At 41.5% G+C, this 24,749-nt stretch overlaps 1 protein-coding gene across 2 annotated transcripts in view; it reads right to left on the bottom strand.

Annotated features, from left to right (window-relative positions):
• The window catches only part of dennd2b (DENN domain containing 2B), a 56,597-nt gene that overhangs the window by 27,923 nt on the left and 3,925 nt on the right, over nt 1-24,749 (bottom strand). Inside the window, exons 1-4 of one of the 2 annotated variants that reach the window (XM_085402422.1) lie at nt 23,713-23,954; nt 12,092-12,190; nt 3,147-4,424; nt 1,628-1,773 (exon numbers count right to left, since the gene is read on the bottom strand). In XM_085402422.1, coding sequence (XP_085258548.1) covers nt 1,628-1,773; nt 3,147-4,424; nt 12,092-12,165 — 1,498 coding nt within the window. In that variant the 5' untranslated portion in view covers nt 12,166-12,190; nt 23,713-23,954. Of the gene's footprint in view, nt 1-1,627; nt 1,774-3,146; nt 4,425-12,091; nt 12,191-23,712; nt 23,955-24,749 lie in introns of those variants that run through there. The other variant, XM_085402428.1, reaches the window with a different exon arrangement.

Genomic DNA, 24,749 nt, shown 5'->3' with positions numbered 1-24,749 from the left:
ATTAAATCCGTCTTTTACGTCACTGACACAAGACAGACGCCAATTATCAGCGCTCGAGAAGACATCGTGAACGCTTCCTGTCCATCCAGTGTAGATGTTAGTGAAACTGTTGGGAAGACAACGTGAACATTTTATTTGTACTGTATAATCTGCAGATTCTGACAGAAATCTGCAACTATCCTTTGAAGCACAGCTCCTCTCTAAAACAGCAATAAGGATCATTACTTATCATAACTTAAAGCAAAAATTGGGAAACATAAAGTCCGAAGTCTTTATTTTAAGGACCATCAGTCAAACAATATTGTTTGCTCTGGGTCTAAACAGAGTGCGTTGTGTGTGACGTCTTCTTTTGCGCATGCGGGCCGCTTTAATTGAGCATTAAGACCTGCAGTGTGAACGTAGCCTAAGAGGTCCAAAGTGTGCCAAGAAAATATCCCCCACACATTACATCACCAGAAGCAGCCTGAATTGATCCAAGGCAGGGTGGATCCATGCTTTCATGTTGTTTATGCCAAATTGTGAGCCTACCATCTGAATGCAGCAGCAGACATTTAGAATCATTATACCAAGAACCATTTTTCCACTTTTCTATTGCCCAATTTTAGCGAGCCTGTGCCAACTGTATCCTTAGTTTCCTGTTATTAGCTGACAGGAGTGGTTCCCAGCCTGGTCTTCTGCTGCTGTAGCCCATCTGCTTCAAGGTTCAATGTGCTGTGTATTCAGAGATGCGGTTATATATAAATTTCTGTTACCTTCCTGTCAAATTAAAACAGTCTGGACAAAAATCTTCTCTGATTTTTGGCATCAAGAAGGCATTTTCACACAGAGAACTGCTGCTCACTGGATATTTTTGTCTTTTTCGGACCACTCTCTGTAAATCATAGAGATGGTTGTGTGGGAAATCCCAGTAGGTCAGCAGTTTGTCAAAAACTCAGACCAGCCCGTCTGGCACCGGCAACCGCGCCTCGTTCAGAGTCACTTAAATCACCTTTTATCTCCATTCTGATGCTCAATTTGAACTTGAGCAGATTGTCTTGGCTATGTCTACAGATCTAAATGCATCGAGTTGCTCTCACGTGATTGGCTGATTATATATTCGCGTAAATGAGCAGTTAAGCAGGTGTACCTAATAAAGTGGCCAACAAGTGTAACTAGTGGAGCTAAAACTTTTTCACATGATTTGGGTGTCCTTGCCTTTGATTTCCTTTATAGTACCTGTATCATTATATGTTTGGAGCAAACCGATTTGAAGATTATAATTAATGCCTCAGCTGTCACATTACTCTTACAACAAATTTGTATTTCCTTCATAATTCATATGTAACCAGACACCTGTTGTAAAAAAAAATTACCATGGACAACTTCCCTAAAGACCAAGATTGCGTATAAATTGCCTTTTGTTGTCTCAACATAAGTTCAAAATACAAAAATATTCAGTTTACTATCACAGAGGAATAGAAAACATGAAAAATAAATGCAAATTCAAGACACAAGAACCAGAAAAATGTTGTATGTCTTACTTTGAAAGGTGACTTATACAGTAATACAAATTACAGATCAACGATCTGAAGATCAGTTAATGTTTACATCTTGTCTTGTTTACAGTGTACTGAGCCAGTGTGCTTACCTACTATGTCCTCATAGGCATTCTCCTCTAAAGTGCTTTTGGAATTGGGTCGGCTCCGTGCGTCTGTGGTCAGTGCGCCATTCTCCGTGGGCGAGGACGGATATGAAGACGGCAAGCTGGCAGCATCCTCCGACTCACACGACTCTCTAGAAGAAGATAAACAATTTGAAACAGACCAAGGTGCTGAGGCAAAATTACAAGGAGGACAAGTCAACACGAGCCAGTGTCTTACTCAGAGCATGTCAACACGTGATAGAGGACAGAAAAAGTGCAGGTTGTATTAAAATATAATCCAGACAGCTGGCCCTACTTCTAAAATGCACTACTTGTCATCTGGAAGAACAGAAACAGGTGGTTAAAACACTCCTAGTGCTGATAAGCGCATTAAAGTCAGCGTTTGTCCTTTAAAAAAAACCCTAAATCAGAAGAATTAATGTTGAAATAAAAGGATCATGCTCCGATCACCGAAAAATTCTAGATAAGTCCAAAGTAAACATGCAGATATCTTACTATTCCTGCGTGTTGTCTGCACAGTGTAAAGCACATGCCACATGTCGAAGCACTGCACAAACTGTTAGCGGAGCTACATCGGCGCAGGGATCTACAGTACGGTCAAGTCGCACCATCGACAGCTTGTGGCTATAAGCTCGGTCTGAAATTGCTTGAACCACAGGAATGTTAAACACAGAGTCACAGGGATGAATGTTTAAGGATTTCATGCCCGTTTCACACACGGGGATGATCTGGACAGGCCCGACGCTCACAAAAAACAACTGAGGACTTCTGATAAAGAGGATTATGAAAGAGTTATAGGAGCAGACCTTTTTTATGGGCCTGCATACATTTCTGGATAGGATCTGGCATTTCAAATCCTCTGTCAAAGTATTATTTTTCAGTGGCAACCTTAACAGCTGATTCAAGAGCTAAAACAAACTCAGGACGTGCAGCAACCTTGCAAACGGACACACTGATGAGAAGCCTGTTGAGCTTCATCATCAGCGAAGCAATTAGCCATAATGAACAAGCCTAATTTCTCACAAGGCAGTCAAACATGTTTGATGAGTTATCCTCTTAAAGGAGATGAAGCCAGAAACTAGGTCCAATGCCAAATTATAACATACCACAGAAGTTTGTCATTTAAACTGTCAAGTTTGCAGAGTTTATTAATGTACAGACTGGGAATGGTAAATGTGCAGTTAATTCAAAATCTGTAAACTACCTGTATAGCTCCAAGATGCTTTTTAAAATATTTCTGGGGATGTTACATGTGGTATGCATGTAGTTGGAATATGCAAGATCCACAAAATATTACGTTTTTATTACACTGTAAGTGCATGCCAGGTTTCATACTTTCTCCCTAGCCCTTCAAAAACTTCCTGTTTTAAAGTGGTTCGTCCTGTTCACTCAAAACTCCAGACTGTAATAATAAAGCATCGTATTGTGTGGTAATGTACAAGTTTCCTGTGCTTATACTTGTGTGATTACAGACACAAAAGCAGGCATTTGATTTTTGCCTCACCTGTCCCGGATTCTGATGGGGGCACTTCCTTCGGTCTTTGCCGTTCGTGTCGTGCTGGGTGCAGGGGTCGAGGGCAGCGGCGGCGGAGACTCAGAGGCTCTGTCTGGAGGTAGTCCATTGGTCGACGATGCACCCTTCTGGTCTCGATTGGCGTCGTATTCAAAAGTGCGTTTGGGTTTAGGTAAGGGGTTGACTGGTGTGCTAACAGAGTTCTTTTGGCTCGGTGGTTCTGGGCTCTCGGACCTGGCTGAGCTCACACTAAACCTTTGTCTGAGTTTAGAGAGCTTGTCGGGCACCAAAGCGGTGTCCGGTTCAGTGTTCACTGAACAAATGCTGCTGCGCTTACTGGTACATGTGCTGTCCAGGTCGTCCCCTATCACAAAAGACTTTTGTCTCGTCTTATCCGGCGCGTAGCAGTTACTCAGGTAACGTGGAGGGGGTGGGCTGGGATTCTCCTTAAGGGCTTGCTCGATCTTTTGTATCCTGTTGAGGACCGCTGACGTCTCTTTGCGAGTAGACAGGGAGCGCACGAACGGTCCCGTAGAGTCTGTCTTGCCGATCCTTTTCTGGAAACGTCCGTTTTTGTCTGGAAATCCTTCCTCCTCCTCCGTCTCTGTGAAGGAGCATTCAGAGAATGCCGTGCTCATCCTGCGAACCCCCTTAAAGTCAAAAGTCTTCTCGCTGCAGGGAGAAGACAGCAGGCTCGGGCAGCCCTCGCTACTCCCTATGCGCTCCCCTCCTCTTTTGTCCAGACACAAGCTCATCCTAGGCAGAGACACCCTTCTGCACTCCCATTCTGAGATCTTCTTGCGGATTGTGGCAGGAGGGACACCTGTTGCTGAAGAGGTGAGAGAGAGGGCGCGCTTGTGGCCTTGGTAAGAGGAAGGTCCCAGTGAGAGCGTGCTCCAGCTCAGTGTCCTACCATTAAGTCCATCTCCTGGAGCGAGATCCCCTTGTTTCTCCTTCTGCTCCTGGGCGCCCTGACTTTCCTGACAGGACTTGGTTTGAGCTGGAGGCTTGTAGATGGAAAGCCTGTTCTCCAGGCAGCTGATGCTCTTTGACTTGGTTAGACGCCCCTGGCAGTCAGGCTCACTTGGGAGAGATGCACCGCTGCACAGGCTAGCTGTCTTGTTATTCCATCCACCGCGTAGCAGAAACCTGCCGTCAGTTCTGACGTACCTGCTCTGCTTACCAGAGTTCTCACTGTCGCTGAGGAGCGGCTGCTGGCTCTGCCGCTGGCTGGCAGAGAGAGCAGGACACGGTGATGTAGACTGGCACCTGAAACAAGGCGGAGAGAAGTGTGAAGAAAATTTACATTTAAAAAAAATATTTCAGACTGACAGATGGTAACAAACCAGTGTCATAAAAGGTGCCAACAAGTCCGCGTGCAAATGTGGAACAGATGGGAGAAAACTGTAAAGAATCAGCCGAAAGATTTGAAATCATTTCCGAGATCAAAGACAGCATGAAAACCTGAGCCACGTATTTAGAATAACCACACTAAAGTATTCTGTCTTTGGCAGCGCGGGATTCAAATACAGGCCAAAGGAAATACAGACTACATTAAAACGCCACTGCGGATTTTTCCACATAATCAAAAAAAACTTGAGGAGAATCAGTTTGGACCTCACACAGAAAGGAGCATGCCAAGCGAGATTTATCTTACCTGTGAAAGTCTCGCTGCTCCGCTCAGGTGCACAAAACTTTTGCTGATCCTTGCAGCTAAGTGGTACTAGGTGCTACTGTGTTCTCGCACTTACTGCAGACTCTGCAACCGTTTACCTCACACACACTATCACACACACACACCTTTTCTCACGGTGCTCACCCGCTTTAAGATTTCCACAGAGTGCCAAATTTTCCACTTAACAGCAGTTTAACCTACCACTCATAGCACATCAGGAGCTTTGTCATGAGCTGAAAGGTGACTAACTCTTGTGAAAGTGAAGTGTTGGGAAGATCTGATGTCATAGCCATGGTTAGAATAACAAGAGCTATGGGAGGAGGAAGCTGAGGGCTGTGGACTATGATCCAACAATGCAGGTTGGGACAGATCCGACTTCACGCCTATCTGCCCATCCCTGGTTTCACTCTTCCTACTCCAGGGTGGAGAAACTTATACAAAAGCTGGGGGCTTGGTTGCTGAAGCCATGGAGGATGCATCTCATCTTACTTGCTTTGAAGGTGTACTGTATGAGAAATGAAGACATGACCTCACATCTGCAGAGTTTTAATGGTAGTTTCCAGAGTTACTCTGGAGTAAACTGAATGATTAATAACACTAACACTATTTTCATCATAAGGCTGAAATGTCAGTGGAGACAAAGGAAATATGACCAAATATGATTCTATAGTCCTTTAAAAGCAGGATCCCACTGACATCTGGTCCTTCACAATTTACAGTAATTCTCATGTTTTAATATATGAGGATAAGCAGCCCCCTATTCAATTTAATTTAATTCAATTCAATTCCATTTTGTTTACAGCGCCAAATCACAACAACAGACCCTGTAGATCCTACGATAATACATACAGAGAAAACCCCCGATGTGCAAGCACATTGGCAACAGTGGGAAGGAAAAACTCCCTTTAAACAGGAAGAAACCTCCAGCAGAACCAGTATCAGGGAGGGGCGGCCATCTGCCGCGACCGGTTGGGGTGAGAGAAGGAAGACAGGATAAAAGACCTGCTGTGGGAGAGAGCCACAGATTAATAACAAATGTGATTCAATGCAGAGAGGTCTATATTAACACGTACTGGGTGGGAATGGTGAATGAAGAAGAAATACTTAATGCATCATGGGAATCTCCCAGCAGCCTACACCTATTGCAGCATAACTAAGGGAGGATTCAGGGTCACCTGGTCCAGCCCTAACTATATGCTTTAGCAAAAATGAAAGTTTGAAGCCTAATCTTAAAAGTAGAGATAGTGTCTGTCTCCTGAATCCAAACTTAAAGCTGGTTCCACAGAAGAGGGGCCTGAAAACTGAAGGCTCTGCCTCCCATTCTACTTTTAAATACTCTAGGAACAACAAAGTAGGCCTGCAGAGCGAGAGCGAAGTGCTCTAATAGGGTGATATGGTACTACAAGGTCATTGAGATAAGATGGGGCCTGAATATTTAAGACCTTGTATGTGAGGAGCAGGATTTTGAGTTCACTTCTGGATTCAACAGGAAGCCAATGAAGGGAGTTTTTAGGACACCCTGATAATAATGAATTACAGTAGTCCAGCCTAGAAGTAATAAATACATTTTCAGCGTCAGTCTGAGACAGGACATTTCAAATTTTAGAGATACTGCGCAAAAAAAAGAAAGCAGTCCTACATATTTGTTTAATATATGCATTGAAGGACATGTGCTGGTCAAAAATGACTCCAAGGTTCCTCACAGTGTTACAGGAGGCCGAGGTAATGCCATCCAGAGTAAGATCTGGTAAAAATTGCATTTCCAAGATTTTTAGGGCTGAGTACAGAAACCTCAGTTTTATCTGAATTTAGAAGCAGAAAATTAGAGGTCATCCAGGTCTTTATGTCTTTAAGACATTCCTGCAGTTCCTGCAATTGGTGTGTATTATCTGGCTTCATGGATAGATAAAGGCTGGTGTCATCTGCATGGCAGTGAAAATGTATGTATGCTATGCCAGCGATGATACTACCTAAGGGAAACTACCTATATTAGGTGGTTTCCGAAAAAACTGCAGTAGTAATGCAAAAACAAAGTGAGGTTTATGGCTAGTGTAATCTGCAATGGCTGCAATGTTTAAAAAGAATTTCAACTTTCTTTGAAAAAAAACTGTCCTTTTTATTCTTATTATTCCATTTTCTACAGTGCGGGGACAACTGCTACAACACTGAGGGGATCACATTTTTAGATTTTTATTAAAGGATGAATATAACGGGGCTATAACATGACATGGTGCAGTTTTATTTTTGGGGGGGCACTGTCCAAAAGCCTCGAGCCACCCCTCATTGCCTCATATTTTGTTTCCAATGATCCGGACATTCTGGGAACTTTTAAAGTGGTCTTGAGTGATAGCTCTCCAGGCTTTCTTGAGGTCTTTTTAATTTTTCCTGTGGACATTGGTTACTTTTTTCCAGTCCTTGTACCTAACAACTTTCAGAAAAATGCTTTTATTTTGTTAAGCTACTTAACACTGACCTGTGAATCATTCAAGCATAAAGAACGCACCTAACTCAAGAATGTTATGACTACACCTAAGAGAAAACTTAGTAAACAACCAATTTTATATTGTGTCTTTAGGCACATTGTTACAAGTAGCCTGTCACAAAAACACATCATTTGTTCCCATTTCTTTAGTTGAGTCAACAAAAAATACCAACAATTACAGTTTGACAAATATAAAATAGTATTTATACACCAACAAGGGGATTCCCAGAGAGCTTTTAGCCACAAACTTGCATTTCTCAGCATGCTGTGTATTTTCCTAAAAAAATTGAGGAAACTTGGCAACTGGAGGACAAAAGAAGCAGCAGTCCTAAAAAAACAACAACAGATGAACAGTATCTCAAAGTCATGTGCTGAAGAAATAAGGAAAAAATCCATCAAAGGCCTAACACAGGACCTGAGCGATACATCTGGCCCTTCAGTTGATTCATCTACTGTTCAGCAAAGCCTCACCAGAAATGGTCTCAGTAGAGGGATGGCCGTCAATTAAAGAATTCTTAATGAAGGTAAACAGCCAGAAAAGGCTGGGGTATGCCATACACAAGAACTGGACTGAAAACAAGAGGCAACAAGTCTTACAGGTTGGGGATCTTCTCAAAATTGACTGAATAGTAATGAATGCAAAAAAGTACCATCAGATTTTGAGCCACCAAATGGAAGCATCTGTCTGGCAAAGGATCCATTTTTCAGCATGACAATGAACCCAAACCCACTGCCGGTGTAGTATAAGAATATCTGGATAAATTGGCCTCCCCAGAGCCCGGACCTCTACATTAATGAAGCAATGTGGAGTCATCTTGACAGAGAACAGAAAAACGGCAGCAAAATACAAAGATGAGCTTTGAATGTCCTTCAAGAAGCCTGGAGAACTATTCCTGAGGACAACTGAAAGAAATTACAAGAAACCTTGCCTATGTTGAAGAATAAAGGTTATCATACCAAACACTGACTTTCAAGATTGTTGGAAATATAAAACCTCTGTTTTTGTCATATATATTGTATTCCCATGTATGCTTGCACATTTGTGCACCTATTATGTCTGCACCTATTTCCCAAACCAAAAAAAAAGCCAAATAGACCCCATGGTTTCATGAATACAATCCTTTTAAAGCACTGATGTTAATCAGCAGTCAGCATGTGTTGCAGTGTTTCAGTGGGGAGCTGTTGAAAAGAATTTGTCTGGGAAATTAAATTCCTACTGCTTTCCTGGCAAAACTCTGATCATAAATTCTGCCAAGGACTACGTCTGCCACAGGAACCTAGTGAGGGAACAGCATCTCTGAAGCTAAGTATCAACTGGAATGTTTTAGTAGCAACCAGACCAAACACTCAACAATGCAATCCTAATACCACTAGCAGTGCAGTTTATTGAGTTAATCATGACACTATTCATTTTCTCCCTGGGGTTTTACTTTGGGAAAGATTGGAAGTGCTGTGTTTCCATGCCTAACAATGATTCCACAATGTGACAGTAAACAAGCAAAAACAAGATGATCTGGGAGAAAACACTCACGCTGGCTTCATGCTGGGCTTTCAGAACATCTTAAAGAGAGAACGCAGCATAATTGTGCACAAACTGCTGTGTCTTCACTCTGACATGTCTGAACTGATTTTCACCCCTCATCCAAGAGGCTTTTTCAGTTCTAACACGAAAAGATGTCCCAGGTATTTAAACCCTAGTGGAGAAAGTCCCAGGAGGTGCTTGTTGACCCACTATTAATCATGTGTGCATCGTATGCACAGCTCTCGTCCCACAGCATTTCATTCAGGCTGAGGTCATTGTAACCCTTGATTTTATTCTTTTTCAGCCATTCTATTGTCAATTTGCTGCTGTGTTTGGGATCCTTGCGCAGTTGCATGACTTAATTTGGGCCAAGCTTTAGCTGTCCAACAGATGGCTTCACGTTTAACTCTAGAATACTTTGGTATGCACAGGAGTTCATGGATGACTCAGTGACTGCAAGGTGCCCAGGTCCTGTCGCTGCAGAATGCGCCAAAATCATCACCAATCCCCCACCGTGCTTTGTTTGGATTTTCACCAAACATGGAGCTGTGTGTTATAGCTAAACATCTCTACTTTGGTCTTTTCTGATCAAAGCACAATGTTCCAGAGATTGTGGTATTGTGTAAACACACACCCCAAGGCTCCAGACCAGGAGGCTGCAGAAACATCTGCTTTTATAACGGTGTTCACACTTGCTGATGATCAGTTTTTCAAGTGCATTTGATTATCAGCACCTGGTTGTTATTTACTCTCTTCTTTCCTATCAAAACAGTGAGGGTGTACTTAGCTTTCACAGGTCTGCACAGAATCCTGTGAAAACTTCCTGTCTTCACACGCCACTTGACAGCTTCATATTATTTCAGTTGTAAACATAAAATAATACGAGTATAAGAATAATATTAGAAAACCAACTGACCTGTAGTCTGACTTTGAAGACCTCTAAATTAGATAGTCAAAACGTTGTGCTGAGCTTCACCTTTTCTATCAGATTTTTGCCTATTCAAGGCTTTGGGTGCTTTAAGAGTTGTAAAAATAAGCCCAGTTTAGTCAGCTTCAGATGGACTGGCCACACATACAGTACTCTACAAAGAGCTGAATGCCAGTCACAACCTGGCCTCTGGCTCTTACTCAGGCTTCCAGGGCATTCCAACCACAAGCCACTTCCCGTTACTGACCAGGATGGAGAATTCAGCCTGTTCCCTAAACTTATAGCTCCGCATGTGCCGACTTTACCAGCTCTCTGTCAATTATCAGTGCGTAACACCTAAATATGGCAAATGTGTACCAATGAAAACAGTGTAGTAGTCTTCACTGTAGTCTTGCAGGTCCATGTCCATTCAGAGTACAACATCAGACGAAGATCCTGTATTTGGACAAGTTTCCAGTTTCAACTCATTTTAATCGAGACTTTGCCCATGTGCTGTTGCATATTAAAATGCTCCCCTCCTGGGGCTTCACAGTTAAGCACAAGCATAATTTGTCCTAGAAATTTATCCTTGGTTAATTTCATACGTCGGTGAGAATCCATTGAATAGCACATAAATCTTCTCCATCTGTTAAAACATCTGGCTGCATCTCACGAGCTTTAAATATGATCTTAAAGAGTCTTGTGTAAGACGAGTCCCTGAGGACTACCAGCTGCCAATAATAACAAATACTTTTATTAAGAGACGCAGGTTAAATGGACAAATGGGGTGCAAGGGGGATGATGAGAAAGCTTTGTGCTACTGCGATCAGTGTTTTACTTACAATGACTAGTTGCGAATGTTTACTATGGAGAACAGTGTGTACACAGTAATACCTAAAATTTGTTATACTAGATTTATGACACTGATTTAAATCCTAAGTACCCACTGAGACTTGTACCCTCATAGAAATCCCAGCAACACCACCTCAACTGTGCTGGATTTGTTTGATAGTAATAAACATTCAGTATATTAGATTAGCACAAGAAGAATCCCTCTGTTGTGAATGTATTTAGCTTAACAGTACAGACATACGATATTTCTCTCATTTTAATTTGTGCTCGCACTCAAAAGTCTGCAAATGTTCTCCTCTCTGTTGTTCAAGACTTACTCAGTTTCACTCATGAATTAAGGATGCAGCCACATCAGCACATAAGTATAAACACAAGGAATGTCACACACTGCACCGGGGATTCGATGCAGTACCACAAATTATGCTTTATGTGGTTTTCCATTTGCATTAGGCCTGATTGAAATGAGCAGCTACAGAAACCAGCTCCATTAGGTTACATTATAATTCTATGTAAGAAATGCTCTCTTCTGTGTGTCTTGCTTCATCAGAATGAAAAATGAGAAAAGGAATAGAAATCAGCAACATCCCTGGGAATCATTAACTATATAAGAATAATAGAAACCATGGATTTAAAAAAAAATGCTGTTTAAAATCAGCTATGGCAGAGTCGTGTAACAGCTTCAACAAAGACAAAAGGGTCGTTCTTCAAATATGTCCAATTTTCAGGATACCTTAAAAATGTATTTCTTTTTCTAATGTTTAAATTTAGACCACAGTATCATATAAATTCATGAATTGACATGAAAACATGCCAGTTGTTTGTTTTTTTTAATCTCTTTTTGTACATTTACTTAAAGACCACGTGTGATGGTTTTTTTGTCACACTGCTTAAAGGCATTTATAAAATATTATTTCTACAGTCTCTTCAGCACATGAAGAAAAAGAAGAATGCAACAAATCAGGAGATAATAAAGCTGATTTATTATTTATTAGGTTTGTTAAAAGTATGCATGTGCAGCCATTTATTTGCTGCAATACTGAAAATATTTGAATTCTATATATTTCAATTTATCAACATATGAAATACGACACATTTTATTTGATGTGACAGGAAATGTGACTCAGAGGGGCTTTTGACAAATTTGACAGGATCATAAAGAATTATATTTTACAAAGCATTTGTAAATGAGTTTTCCCGCAGTATATCACTGTCACTTCTCGACATGCTGACACACGTTTCAGCTCAGTATTCAGTTCAGGGCTGAATGGGGCACTTGTCCAGGAAACAGGATCATACTTGCAAAAGCTTTGGAAGCCTTATCATGACTGACAATCATTAGTTGTTTTTTTTCCATGAGTGAAAAAAATAGGAACATATGGATAAATTCGAGCAGTGGATTTGTTTGTCTTTCAAGTCGAGTCATTTGGTCACTTTGAAACCACTTAATGCTCCCTGAAATGCACATACCCAAGCCCACCCTGTCCAACATGTCACTGACCTGTCAGGGACGTCCCGAGGAGCTTTACCTCCTGCAGCACGAGGTGCAGCCTTTGAACTCTTGTTGGCAGTCATGTTCGTCTGCAAACCACCCGCTCACCTACAACACAGGGATATCAAACATTTAAACATGGGTTTTATACGGAATATTAAACCATTTATATTGTTTGTATTTGTCGTGAATATTTTCAGGATATAGAATCATAGAGCTAAAAAGCTTATTTTAGTTGCTCTCTTATTCCCAAGGAGTCGCCACGTCAGATGACTCTGCAAATTTTCATACTGGTCCTGCTGCAACCCTCCCAGGGACTTGTGTCCCCTGCCGGTCTCAAGCCAGAGATCTTTTGCTAAGTGAGCATATTAACCACTACACTAAGGAGCCACATAACAAAACACAAAGCTAACAGAAGGCAACACTAACTCTACTGATACAGCACCTCTCATGTACATGTGCAGCCAAAAACAAATGAATAAACAGATACAACATAGCAGTTCTTTCATCTGTTGTGGTTATGGGTCTATATAACTGTAGTATCAATGTGTCAATGCAAGGTTTTGAAACAGCAGCTGTTACTATTATCCCCCATCAATGGTAGCTTTACTACTATTGCATCTGACAACTTTTCACAGTTCGGGCTAATAAAGAAATCCTACAGAGTTTTCCATTTCACCCCATCTGCCATCTTGAATCTCCAGTGTAAACACTGCAGATGACTTTCAATAAACTGAACGTAAGTGGCATAACTGACAGAGTATGTAGACAGTATTGTGCTGGAGAAGCCCCGGAGCTCCCGGCACAGCTGTGGGGTTTTTACGCCTAGAAAAATTTCCTTTCGGAATCAAAGCATACGGGTATACAGTGCTGCCAAAGAAAAAGCTAAACTTCTATTTAGCAAGCTCTTTATAAACATTATGAATCATATATAAATACATATATTCACATGTGCTACTCTGCTGATACTAACATTAAAGGTTGAGTTCAAACAAAGTCCAGAAAACTAATTTAGCTTACTTATTTCTAGAATTGAAAAGAATACAGATTTTTTTAAAACAAAGTTAATATTTAAAGACTCTCATAACGCTTAAACTCATATTTGAAACCCATCTGTTGTGCATAGGGTGGAGGTCAGGGTGGATAGATGGGTAGGCAAACCCTCTTAGCAAATAAAGTGCTAATTGCTTACTCACCATATTGTACACATAATACTATAGGTCTATTTTTGGGGAAGGAGTGGGGCTCTTTAGTTATTATTATGCTAGGACAGGAAAGCTGTGAGACAGAGCAGAGGAAGCCACACGGCAGATAGGCCCGGGCAGATTCCAACCAAGGTCTCTGCAAGAGTCTTACGGGCTATGGATTACCCACAGTACACAACAGACATTCAGGGTCTGCTATTTTAACCCACATCCTAATCTTTCCATATGCTCTTCATGCTTTGCCTAATTGTAATCAATGGCTCATACTCAAGCAGTATGTCTGGTATCACACAAACATATTTACCACCTTTCACGTCTAAAATAAGTGAAAAGAACATAGCAATGAAAATACTATTGAGCGTGTAATTGTTTTCATCCTAAACAACCCTCTCTTTATAACACTATGAAACGCTGATGTAGCACTGAAACTGTTAAGTCGTTCTTCCTAAAACATTTACTCAAGTTTGTCAAAGCAGTTAGTTAAAGCCTCCCTTCAAACTGAGGGCCAGTGCCCCTGAAAGTGCAGCAATGAACCTTTCAAAAAGGCTCAAAGCAATTGTTCTGGTGCATGAGGAGGTCAAATGGAGATCCCTAGAGATCAGAGTTGGAGGATAGGAGGGTGCTTGGCAGCATGACTTGTTTACAGGAAGCTGTTGTATGAAGAAGCCAGCCAACCAGTAGTGGAGCTGATTCCTATAGAGACAGATGAGAAGAGAGAGGGAGCATTCCTGCTGTCAGCTATTTCCTGTGGATTGTGGACTGGGCTAGAACGACGAGGCATGCATCGTTATTTTCATCCAACACAAAGAACGATTTTGCCTTGTCCTGTATACGACTCCGCCAGTGCTGCTGCTCCTCTGTGAACCATAAAACCGCAGAGCTCAAAGTAAAAACAGAACATTAGTCCCAAAATAGGAGGGAAAATGTGGAAAGTTGCATCTATTTCCTGTCATCCAAATAGTTACGTAAGATTCATCATAAGCATCCACTCACATGCCTCGGAGAGAGACAGAGTCATCAATCAACATGCTGTTTGATCTAAAATTAGAGAAATTCTCAAATGATTTCTACAAATCACATGTCCGGCATCGAAGACTATCCTAATACGCGTGTAACTATCTAGACTGATTCACGATGGACTAAACAACGATAAAAATGTAAGAAATCATGCTTGACAGGAAAAAAAGGGATGTTGAGAAAAACATTCAGAGAACTTGAGAAATAAAATCTTTCATCTTATTCAAAATTTGACTAAGTTAAATTAGGAAGCATGAATCCAGAGACACTGGCAGCTGTGTAAATATGATTTATACCTGATTAAAATATGGTGAGTTTGGAGATGATATTCACTCCACTCTCTTCTCTCTGATTTGATCTCTAACACCTTAAAGAAGCGCAGAAATAATTTCTTTAACATCATTATTACCTTATGTAGCTAACTTAGAATCAATTTTAATCTGTGTAAATTTATTGTTTTCATTTTTTTTGGACTCAGAAAGCTATAATCACAGAAATGGGTCACAGAGGCCCAAGATGGACATTTCAGTGTAAACACCAAGGCGTTAGCCAACTGACTTCCTGAGGTCTGATACCATCTCTCTACACAAAATTACTGGCTGTAAACAACCACTTCTAAGAAAGCTCTAGAGTACCTTTAAAGTGCATTCAACCACATTCAATACAACTTTTCTCTTGAGATGTCAGAGCCAAGGGCAAGCTAACGGTCAACAACTGACGAAACACTTGACATCGCAGAGTGTTAAAATCTTTGGGGTTTTACGGGGTTTGGAGGCAGGACACAAAAAGGCACACTTTAGCCTGAGGTTGCTGTCCTGTTGTTGTAAAAACACAATTCTTCTGTCTCCATCTTTCTCCCTCCGTGTCCACTCTTTTCACCCACACGTCCCCGTCTTGCTTTTTCAGATGTTTCTTTCTAAAGGGTTTGTTAGGAGGAACTTGGATATGTGAGGATGGAGGAAGTCTGATAATGAAAATGGGGCAAATTTGTCATTAAGCAACATAACACAAAACAAAGCTGACTTGACTAACCCTGACGTTTGTAGTGCATTCCTGAATAAGTTGAACTCTTAACTTCCAAGTTCCAATTAGGAATTTCAATCTGGAATGTCCCCTCAACTAGGATTTCCAACCTGACACGTCAGAGCAGCCCTAGCAATCCCAAGATAGCAACTCAAGATAGCGGTACTGAACGTAAACAGGAGTAAAACGGTAAAACTTTTCTCTAATGGCACTGTTCTGTATCCATAACTCACTAAATAATCCATACGCAGAGCAGTGACTGACACTGAGGCTCTATCCATGAATATACTGTAGCGGTATTTTTAAGCTCAATAAAATAAGTATTATGTTGTATTGCTAGCGACACTTGAATGCCTCTATCTTGCTAAGAATCAAAACAAATCTTGTTTTCCCGTGCCTTTTCCTGAACGTTCTCCAACATCTGAATTCCGAGGTATCTGGAACACAGCATTACATCAGGGGTGTCAAACATAAGGCAAAAGGAGAGTGTGGAACTGCTGAATAAAGCAGCAGTCTAAAGATCACATGTAGGCCTGAACCAGCCTGCAAACTATCTTAATCGAGCTCTCTGCAGAGGGGAAACCGAACAATCTCACAAACCCCAGTAAGAAGCAGCATTAACCATTAAGCTAAATAGCCTTGAGCTGGATGACTAGACAAGAGTTTGTACTGTTATTCATCTTTTTTCCAATTTTTCCTATGAAGCGGTGCATAACTGACAACTGACAAGATAAAGGTTCATTTAAAAGCTGTATACCATTAAAATAGTTTTTTTTAAGTAATAATATTTTAATTGTAACTTGTAACCAAGTTACCAGTCAGCTTTTTTTTCTTTTCTTTTTTTTGCTTGTCCCGTTTGGCTCTTTTGCCATCAGAATTATTGTCTAAAGGCGAAGAAAGATGCCCAACGGATTTACTTTACCAAATGGACCATCCCAGCCTTGCCGTATTGGTCTATTTGACTCACCTTTTTTTATTGTTTATTTTATTTCATTTTTACTTGCTAAATACGGGGACAGATTTGACTGGGGAAAAGAAAGGGGAGAAAGAAAGAGGGAAAGAAAAACAGCGGGGAAGAGGGACGGGGATAAAAGGCAAAAAACAAAAACCAACAAAATAAGCAGACAAAAAATACATATATCGATCACCTGGATCACCTGTTGAGAAAGAAAAAAGAGAGAAGAAGCAGAAGAGAAAAAAAAGAGCAACATAATAAACAAAATCACGATGATCTATGGGAATATAACAGTAAATACTAAATATTAAACATTATTGTGCAGCACATAAGATCGAAGGCGCACAGTGTGCTTTGAGATAGGAGCCAAAAAGGATCTGCTAGAGGGTGTGGGGGGGCCACAGCCCCGTCCTCCAGGGCATGAAGCAGGTATGGAGGAGATCAAAACTCCAAACATCCAGAGGCCCTCAGAACACAAGAGACCAAGGAAGACCAACGGAGGGGCAGCTGCGCCACTATCCCAGAAAGAGTTAAGGAGAGTCCCAGATGAGAGGTCACTCAGCAGCCGCGAAGCAGAAGCCAGGGGGGGTTGCAGTGACGTGCCCGTGAGCTCCGCCGGCAGCCAGCTGTGCCAGAGTGACCGAGCCCCAGGCCGAGAGGCTGAGGGCTCCAGTCAGCTTTTCAATGTGAAGTCCTTTTCTTACTGTAACACTGTATCATGGGCTCATTACAGCGTCATTTTTTTTTAATTTTTTTTTTAATTTAATATTAGGCCTCAATTAGTTTTAAAATGCCAACTTTCCATCTTAAGTAAACATGGGTGGAAAATTATTTAAATTTAATAAGACTAATAAAAGTTCAGGGACTGGACTTTAACATCTCTAGTGATGAAGTCTTTTGAAAAGCTCAACAGAAAGGAGATTCTGCAGGAGATGGAGCATAATGATCCACTGCAATTTGCATACAGGCCTTGTAGGGGCGTTGAAGATGAAGCCGTGGTTGAATAAATTTCCTGTATCGTCGTCTGGAAAGGGCCAAAGCCCATGCTCTGCTCCTATTTACTGACTTTTCTTCATCTTTTAATTCAATCCGGCCACATCTGGATTCCCAATATGCAGATGATACGATGACTGTAAGTCTTCTTTATGGTGAAGAGTATTCCCATGGGCCTGTTGTGGGTGAGTTTGCTTCTTGGTGTGATCAGCCATTTTTGAAGATCAACACCCTGAAACTAACAACACCCAGTGCACTCAAAGTCACATTGTTTGGTTTCTGTGACCAATACATTTTGTCTGTTTGTCGCTAGCCAACTTATCATCCTGTTTTACAACACACTGAACCACAATGCACTCTTCTAGCTAGTTAGGCTAGTGTAAGCTAACTCCCCAGGTTCATCCTATATATGGTCACGTCCTGCTTAAAAAAACAAGTCCTATGAGTTTGGCATTTTGTCTACACCCAAAATGCCGCTAGCACATCCATCCTTTATTTACACTATTGTCTCGCCTAACCATGTCGACTAACACATATCCGCATTTCCAAGCAACTGGCCTGCTTCCTCTTCTTTCAAATCTTAGCTTAGCAAAACATCCAGACTTAGTCAGCTAAAAGTTTTTCTTCCTTATTTTCTTTTTTAAGCGCTACTTCTTAATCCCTTTACTTCAACCTCAACGCAGAGATTAAAAACTATCTGGCTGTTTTTGCCTCTGGCATAAAAACAAATCCTGTAAGCCAACGTGTCACTTTTGGATATTCAACACCATCGTCTTAATTAGCTAGCTTTGCCATTTCAGGGTTTTTCCTGGTTCTGTCATGTTCATGTCCAGAAGTATTATGTGATTACATATCAATGACGCATATGTTCCCCCAGCAACAGGAGCATATTGATGAAATGGGACCATGACAGTGTCTCCATTAGACTGTTTGGCCTGGAATAAAAGAGCTCTTTGTGCTCAGTGTGTCCTTGAGAGGGAGAGATGGTTAAAAAGTAAGTCTTTTATCAGTCTGTAGTCTATGTGTGTGTGTGTCTTTTAAAGAGAGTCCACATGTCCTTGGCACTGTCACTTTTGACATATTATCTGATACATAGTTCTCCCCGCAACTTGCAGGAATGTGCTAATATTTGCATTATCGTCAGACCTTGGCTGCATTCAAAATATTAAAGTCTGTTCTCAGAGGGTGAAAGGAAGCACAGCAGAGGGGCAGAAACACCTGGAGTCAAAGCCAAAACCTTTGTTCTCATTCAGTGTAAGGCTACACAAATACGCACCTGGCTAAGAGCAATCTTCACGGAACCGCTTAACTTTACGTAACATTTTCATGTTATTATCAAGACTGGCAAACTTTAAAAATATGCATCAGAAGCAGCAGACACAACAGCTTTCATAAACAGAGCTGCCTGCCTCTTGTTTCTCTGCTTTTCTGGTTGACCCGGTTCTCTATTTCTGCTGATCAGCAACCTGACTTCAAGGTTTTTCAAACCACTGCAGAGCTCACAGGCAGCCAAAAACAAATGGGGAAAGGAAGGGTGAAAATCTCTGCGAATTCTCAACTCTTTCCAGACGTCACAACTTGCTGGCAGACATGAGTGCAAAAGCCCACACACTGATCCACACCATTGTTTCAGTACCTCCTGAAAGACCAGTTTTGTCCCCAGCGGACAAAGTCCGTTGAGCCAATTTGAGCCGAATCATGTCAGCAGAGCAGCGTGGGAGTTGAGGTACAGATACATATTTTCAGAAGGGCACCCAGGATTTGATATTCAACAGGATGAATACACATAAAATCATTTTCACTTCATGTAAAGATTGTTTTTAGGCATTTTATAAGCCAACCATGATGGGAAAGCAAAAATTCCCATCTGAAACTGAAAACCTGAAGTATATATGTGCATTGTGTTCATAGTGAGACTCTCTGGAGACCCATTTGAGACTCTAACGGCCTCTATCTGTCTATGTAAAAGAAACTCACCAAGGTCAGTGCTACTGGCAGTTGCACATACCCATACCTATATAATTACACTACCACATGTTTTGCCATGCTGCCACTGTAGCTCGATTGTCCAGGTGGAACCAATACTTCTTTTTTTATCTCTGTTTTTTTTTTTCAGGGCAATCATGGCATATTTTCTCCTTGTGGAAAAGATGAAAACCCCTTCTGTATAACCTAGATATGAGCATGCACAGCTGCAGAGGCAGGCATGTGGAAAACAGGCTTATGTCCATCTGAGCTGCAGCGGGGAGGTGGGGGGGGGGGGGGGGGGTGAATCTGTCACAAAGCTGACCTCCAACAGAAAAGTCTTTGACTTTTCCAAGGACACAAAATGTGCTCTTGTTTGCCAAATTCTTAAAGCTTAAGTAAACAGAGAAAGAGATTAGCTTTACTAATACCTGCGTGGTTCATTTGTTCTCCTATGAGTCATTTCTCAGAATCTATCAGTTTTATGCAAATTAAAGGAACAGTCGAGTCTAGAAATCTCATTTTTCTAAAGACTGTTTCACGGTGTTGCGCAGTTTTGGAGATCTCAGCTGTAGAGATGTATAACTTCAAGGGTTCTCTCCTTGTAGTACTCAAAGAACCAAAAAAGTGCATTTAAAATATTCTGCAGCAGTGTCTCTTTCCAGAAATCACAGCCCTGTTGCTCAATAAATCCACAAACCTTGTTTTTTACCAATACACACCGACCGAGACTATCACTCTGCGTGAGCAAATGTTCATCTGCCCACCACGGGAGACTCAGTCTACTGACAGCGTGACACTAATCACTAATCAGCCGCCCATCCTCGGCTGAACCGTAATGTTACCCAATTACTAACAGACAGCCAAAAGAAAGCAGTTCTTACATGAAACAGTTCATAACAAGCTATATGGATTTCTTTATTTTCTCCCATGTTGGACGAGGGCCAGCAGCATGACCACTCATTCATAACCCAGTTTCCACTGTTCATACACTTTCTTTTCCCATCACTAGTTATAAAAACTTAAGAACAGCTGGCACTGGATTCTTTTGGCCATAAATGTGATGTTTCCCCGAACTTCACCGCACAGTTTTAGTTAGAAACAGAACAAATATGAGCTGTTTGTGGAGCACTTAAAATATGTGGATCAAATTACCCCCTTTTTTTAGGCTTCGCTGATGAACAAATCCTGAAGAAAACAACTGGGCTCCCATTGATTACACTGGCATTAGCACTCTTGACTTAAAGTAGCCAGTGAGTTAATTAATATAACTGGACGTGATCTCATTAGGGGAGTCATTACGCATGTGATGACTGAGACAGATAAAGACGTTCCTCGGCTTTAGCTGTTTTGAGTTCAATAATCTGGAAACTCAAGTCAATATGTGCTGATTAATGGCACTGGGAAAATTATGCTCCGAGTCAAATTCACTAGCAATTCATTAAAGATTATAGGCTGTCTACTTTATAAGGAGGCTTTGTAAATGCAGCGCTTGCACCATTTATTCTGAGTATCAACAGGTTGTGACAAGTGTTTAAGAAATAAAAACACAGCTGAGAGTGTGTGTACTCCAGACATCCAACCCGAGCGCTGCTCGTATCTCAGCACGCAACTATACATGACAAATGTAGCCCCTCGAATAAATATAGTCAGGACGTCTTACGGCATGATAACGTCTACATAATGATGTTTTGTTACCCTGACATGGCATGCAAAATCCTATTAAAACATTACGACCCATTAACTATACAGCCCAGGGGGGCGCTTATAAACGGTTACATATAGAGGTTAAGTTACACAGTAGCTTGAGGCTTAATTTTTACTTCACATGAAATAGCTTGAAAAATATTTTTGGATTTTTATTAAAAGACAAACAGAAAAAGGCTGTAACCAAAGTCTTTCTAAAGCTTTGTGGAAATCCTGCACTTGTCATCTTTAATGAGAAAAAAGAAAAAAGCACTATTGAACCAGAGGTACTGTGAGTGGGTGAGAGGAAGTGTAGTCGTGTTGGCACTGCAGCTGGAGAGAGCTTGAGAAACTTCCTAGGAAACCTTAAGACACACCAGTCGTAGATTTCTTTTGGTAAATGCAAAAGGGATTAAGCTTAAGGCAGTTTTACACTGTGCAATTCTGGGCAGCCCCAGAGGAAAGACGACTAATATAAATGAATCACGATGGCATCTTTGGTTTGGCACATGGAACGGTGAGTGTCACTACGTTACGCTGTAAAAGAGGTCCATAGCTGGCAGCTCTGAAGGTCTTGCAATCAGTGTTAGCCAGACAAATTTTTGACAACAGAACTGCTGCTGTGACTGTAGTCTACTAACAAAGCACCATGAATAGAGCATCATATGAGGTACTGATCAACCTAACACCAGCGCTTGTGAAAACCAGAACACCAGTGATATAGCAGCTCATCCCACTCATGATCCATCACAATTCACGGGTTATTGTCCAGTACAGAAAGAAAGTGATATGTTTTGCTTTACTTCATGAGCTAATGAGAGGTCAGGCAGGCTCTCAAACACTCATATCAAGGATAGAAGGTGGAAGTAAAATGTACTAAAGTAAAACACTGGGATGCCAATAAATCTAGTTTGTATGTTGAGGCCGCAGCATGGTGACAAACAGTATGACTAAGAGTGTGCCTTAGACCTAAATCAGTGGGTAATACTGTATGCCTGAAAGTTAATATTAAGTCAGCATAGCATGACCTTCAATGAACTAAAATCCCACGGCGGAAAGCAAGGTTAATATAGTTTCTTAGCTGAGCGACAGCAGATCGATGAGATCAGTGTTTATAATCCTAGAAAGAAACACACACCTTATTGTTCTGTGCTCTCTCCACAGGTGTGACATCTGCTGTGTTTTTAAGCCACGTGAATGTGAGAGCTGAATTGGTTAAAACAGTCACAGGCGAGCCAAAGGCACCGGCATCATATGTCTCCTTTCTGCGTAGATATAGTCACATAAGATTAAATGCTTTCATGAAAGGCAATGAAAAGCTTGCTTTCAAAAGAAGCTTTGTGACTTCTGTGGCTGTTTGAGGGAAGCTAAGGGAGATGGTCTTGTGATCTGCAGATTTATGACTGGGAAATCTGTCAAAACCGCATGTTGGAGAAATACACCCCCCAGATCTGAAGAAATGTAGTTGAGGATCGCTTTAGCAACCTCAGACCCTCACGATTCTCAGTAAATCCCAATGAACCTATCTTGAAGACAAAAACAACTCTTGATTGTGATGTTGAGTGAACAACGGCCCGTTTAGGCTAGACGCACGATGGCATAGAGTGAATGGAGAACAGAGAAGAACTTCCTCAATAGCTTTGTGTTGACAGTCCCATCCAGTGAGAGGGGAAGGTCATTGTTTGATCTGCACAATGGAAAGGCTTTTTTAAGGGAGGAAAAAGAAAGCTTAAAGAAAACCGCTCACAGCCATAGGGTTTGCATTATGGTGAGTGAGATAAGATCATAAGGATTTAGGCTGTAATCTGTTAAGAAAACTCATATTCAGGAACCAAAACATTCAAGAAAGACAGCCACACAGCTCTCCATACTTAACCTACACAAACCTCAGTGTAGTGAAAACACTCTTTTCCCAGCGTTGTTCTAAAAAAAAAAAGGTGCTTTTAGAAGTTTAAATTGCCTGAAACAATTGTGATACATGGGCCAGATTTTCCCCCTTTATCCAAGTAAGTAAATGCACATGTTTCAGAGAATCACAAAAAAAATAAATAAACCAATCCTGGACCTGCATCTGCGCCAAAGCCAGGTCAGAAGAAGTTAAATTAAAGGCTCCAAACTAAGAAGTAGAGCTGAAAACACGTACATGATCATTTTAACCCACAGAGGTGTGATTAATGATACTTTTTAAGGACTGCTACATCACACGAAATGCAAATGATCTCCAAATGTGTGGCGCAAAAAGCGTTAACAGATAAAACTGCACATGCACAAGAGTGTAAAGGTTAAAATACGCAGAATGCATGTTTTAAAAAGTATTTGGGTTTTTACCCTTCCCTGGCCAAAACAACAGAAGTCACCCCCCTCACCATAAGCCTGAACTCCAGCAGGAAAAAGGACACAGTTCAGAGTCGTGTGATCTGGAGTCTTGTGCTGTTTTCTTACTTATCTGCTGGTTTGACTTTAGGGATGTTTGACCGATAATAACTAATTACAAAGCCCGCAGAGTTACTGCCTGCATCCGCTGGGACATTTTTCTTCATTCAAAGGGTCAGCTGTCGGGGGGGTGAAAGCAAAGCAGTCTGCCGATGACTGCACTTCATCGTTCAGCATGCCATTGACCAAATATGGTCACATGGAGACACTTTAACGCACCTTGCAACTTTTTAAAAAGTTATTTTCCACCCCTGCTTTGTCCCACTAGCTGCTTTGTGACAAATTAAACTTCCTGCCGTAGCTCGTCGGGAAATTTTTGTTTGTTTAAAAAAAAAAAAGCAGACGGCTTTTACCTCCGAGTTTCCCCTCACATCCATGGCTGCTGGTATTTTGAGATTATAATCCCTTTGCGACGCACAGATCCCGTTCGTCTACACGGTGAAAAACTTTGGCTGGCTCTGCCGGATACCTGCCCTTCTCAATAAACTGCGACTCATGTCTTTCCAACTAAAACCGACCAGAAAAAAAGAAAAGGAGGAAAAAAGGAAAAAGCCCTCCTGCCTCCCCTCTCCTTTCTCTCACAGACTGCTGCAGAGTACAGAGGCTGGGCTTGTTACCTTGGAAACGGGTTGTTTGCCCCCCCTCCGCCTCCCTTCCTTCTGCCCCTTTGCCCTCCTCCCCTCCCCACCCAGGCATTCAAGCCTCTGGCCTCTTGTTTATTGTCAGGACGAGTTGAGGAGCGTGGATGAATATTCAGGAGCCGAGGGCTGCTGATGGGACGAATCCGCGCTGCCAGAGCTGGCTGCTGGGCATTGTCATGCTGAAAAATGCTCCACAGCACACACAAAGATGCCATTCATATGTCCAAAGTGAATGGGAAACACTGACCGAGTGTTGCCCACATGTGCAAATGCATGTTGGCCGTATAATAGCGTTTCATTAATGATAGAAAAAGATCCCTTATGACATGTTCACCATTAAAGTGCGTACACACATGAAGACTCCTCATGTTATTCATTTGTCCTCCAGCAGCTTCACCAGAGTGCATTCAAAGTCAGTCAAACACGTTATTTTTAAGGCACCTTTTCTAACTTTTAGCTCAAAATGCTTCGTGATGACTCAAAGCACAATCTGGTTCTTACAGGTCCTGTTTAATAAAAACTGCCAAACGTCTGTTCCTCAAACTAGAGACTCCAGCGGTGTCCTCTAAAGCCAGCTGTGCACCAGGACTGTGCTGTTCCCTGAAGGGAGAGTACACCCCAGGGTGGAGGAAACGATGTGCAAGAAATGAGACTTGGAACAAAAATCATCTCTTTTTAGTCACCTTCACATTAAAAGGAAATGCACAGATCCACCCATCTTGTTCTTCAGCTTATCAAATTCTGAGTTG

Source organism: Rhamphochromis longiceps, linkage group LG1, assembly GCF_057381845.1.
Source record: "Rhamphochromis longiceps isolate RC_006_pf linkage group LG1, R_longiceps_female_GT1.1, whole genome shotgun sequence".
Lineage (NCBI taxonomy): Eukaryota > Metazoa > Chordata > Actinopteri > Cichliformes > Cichlidae > Rhamphochromis > Rhamphochromis longiceps.
The sequence above is the reverse complement of the archived record's forward strand: the minus strand, read 5'-3'. Positions and strand labels throughout refer to the sequence as shown.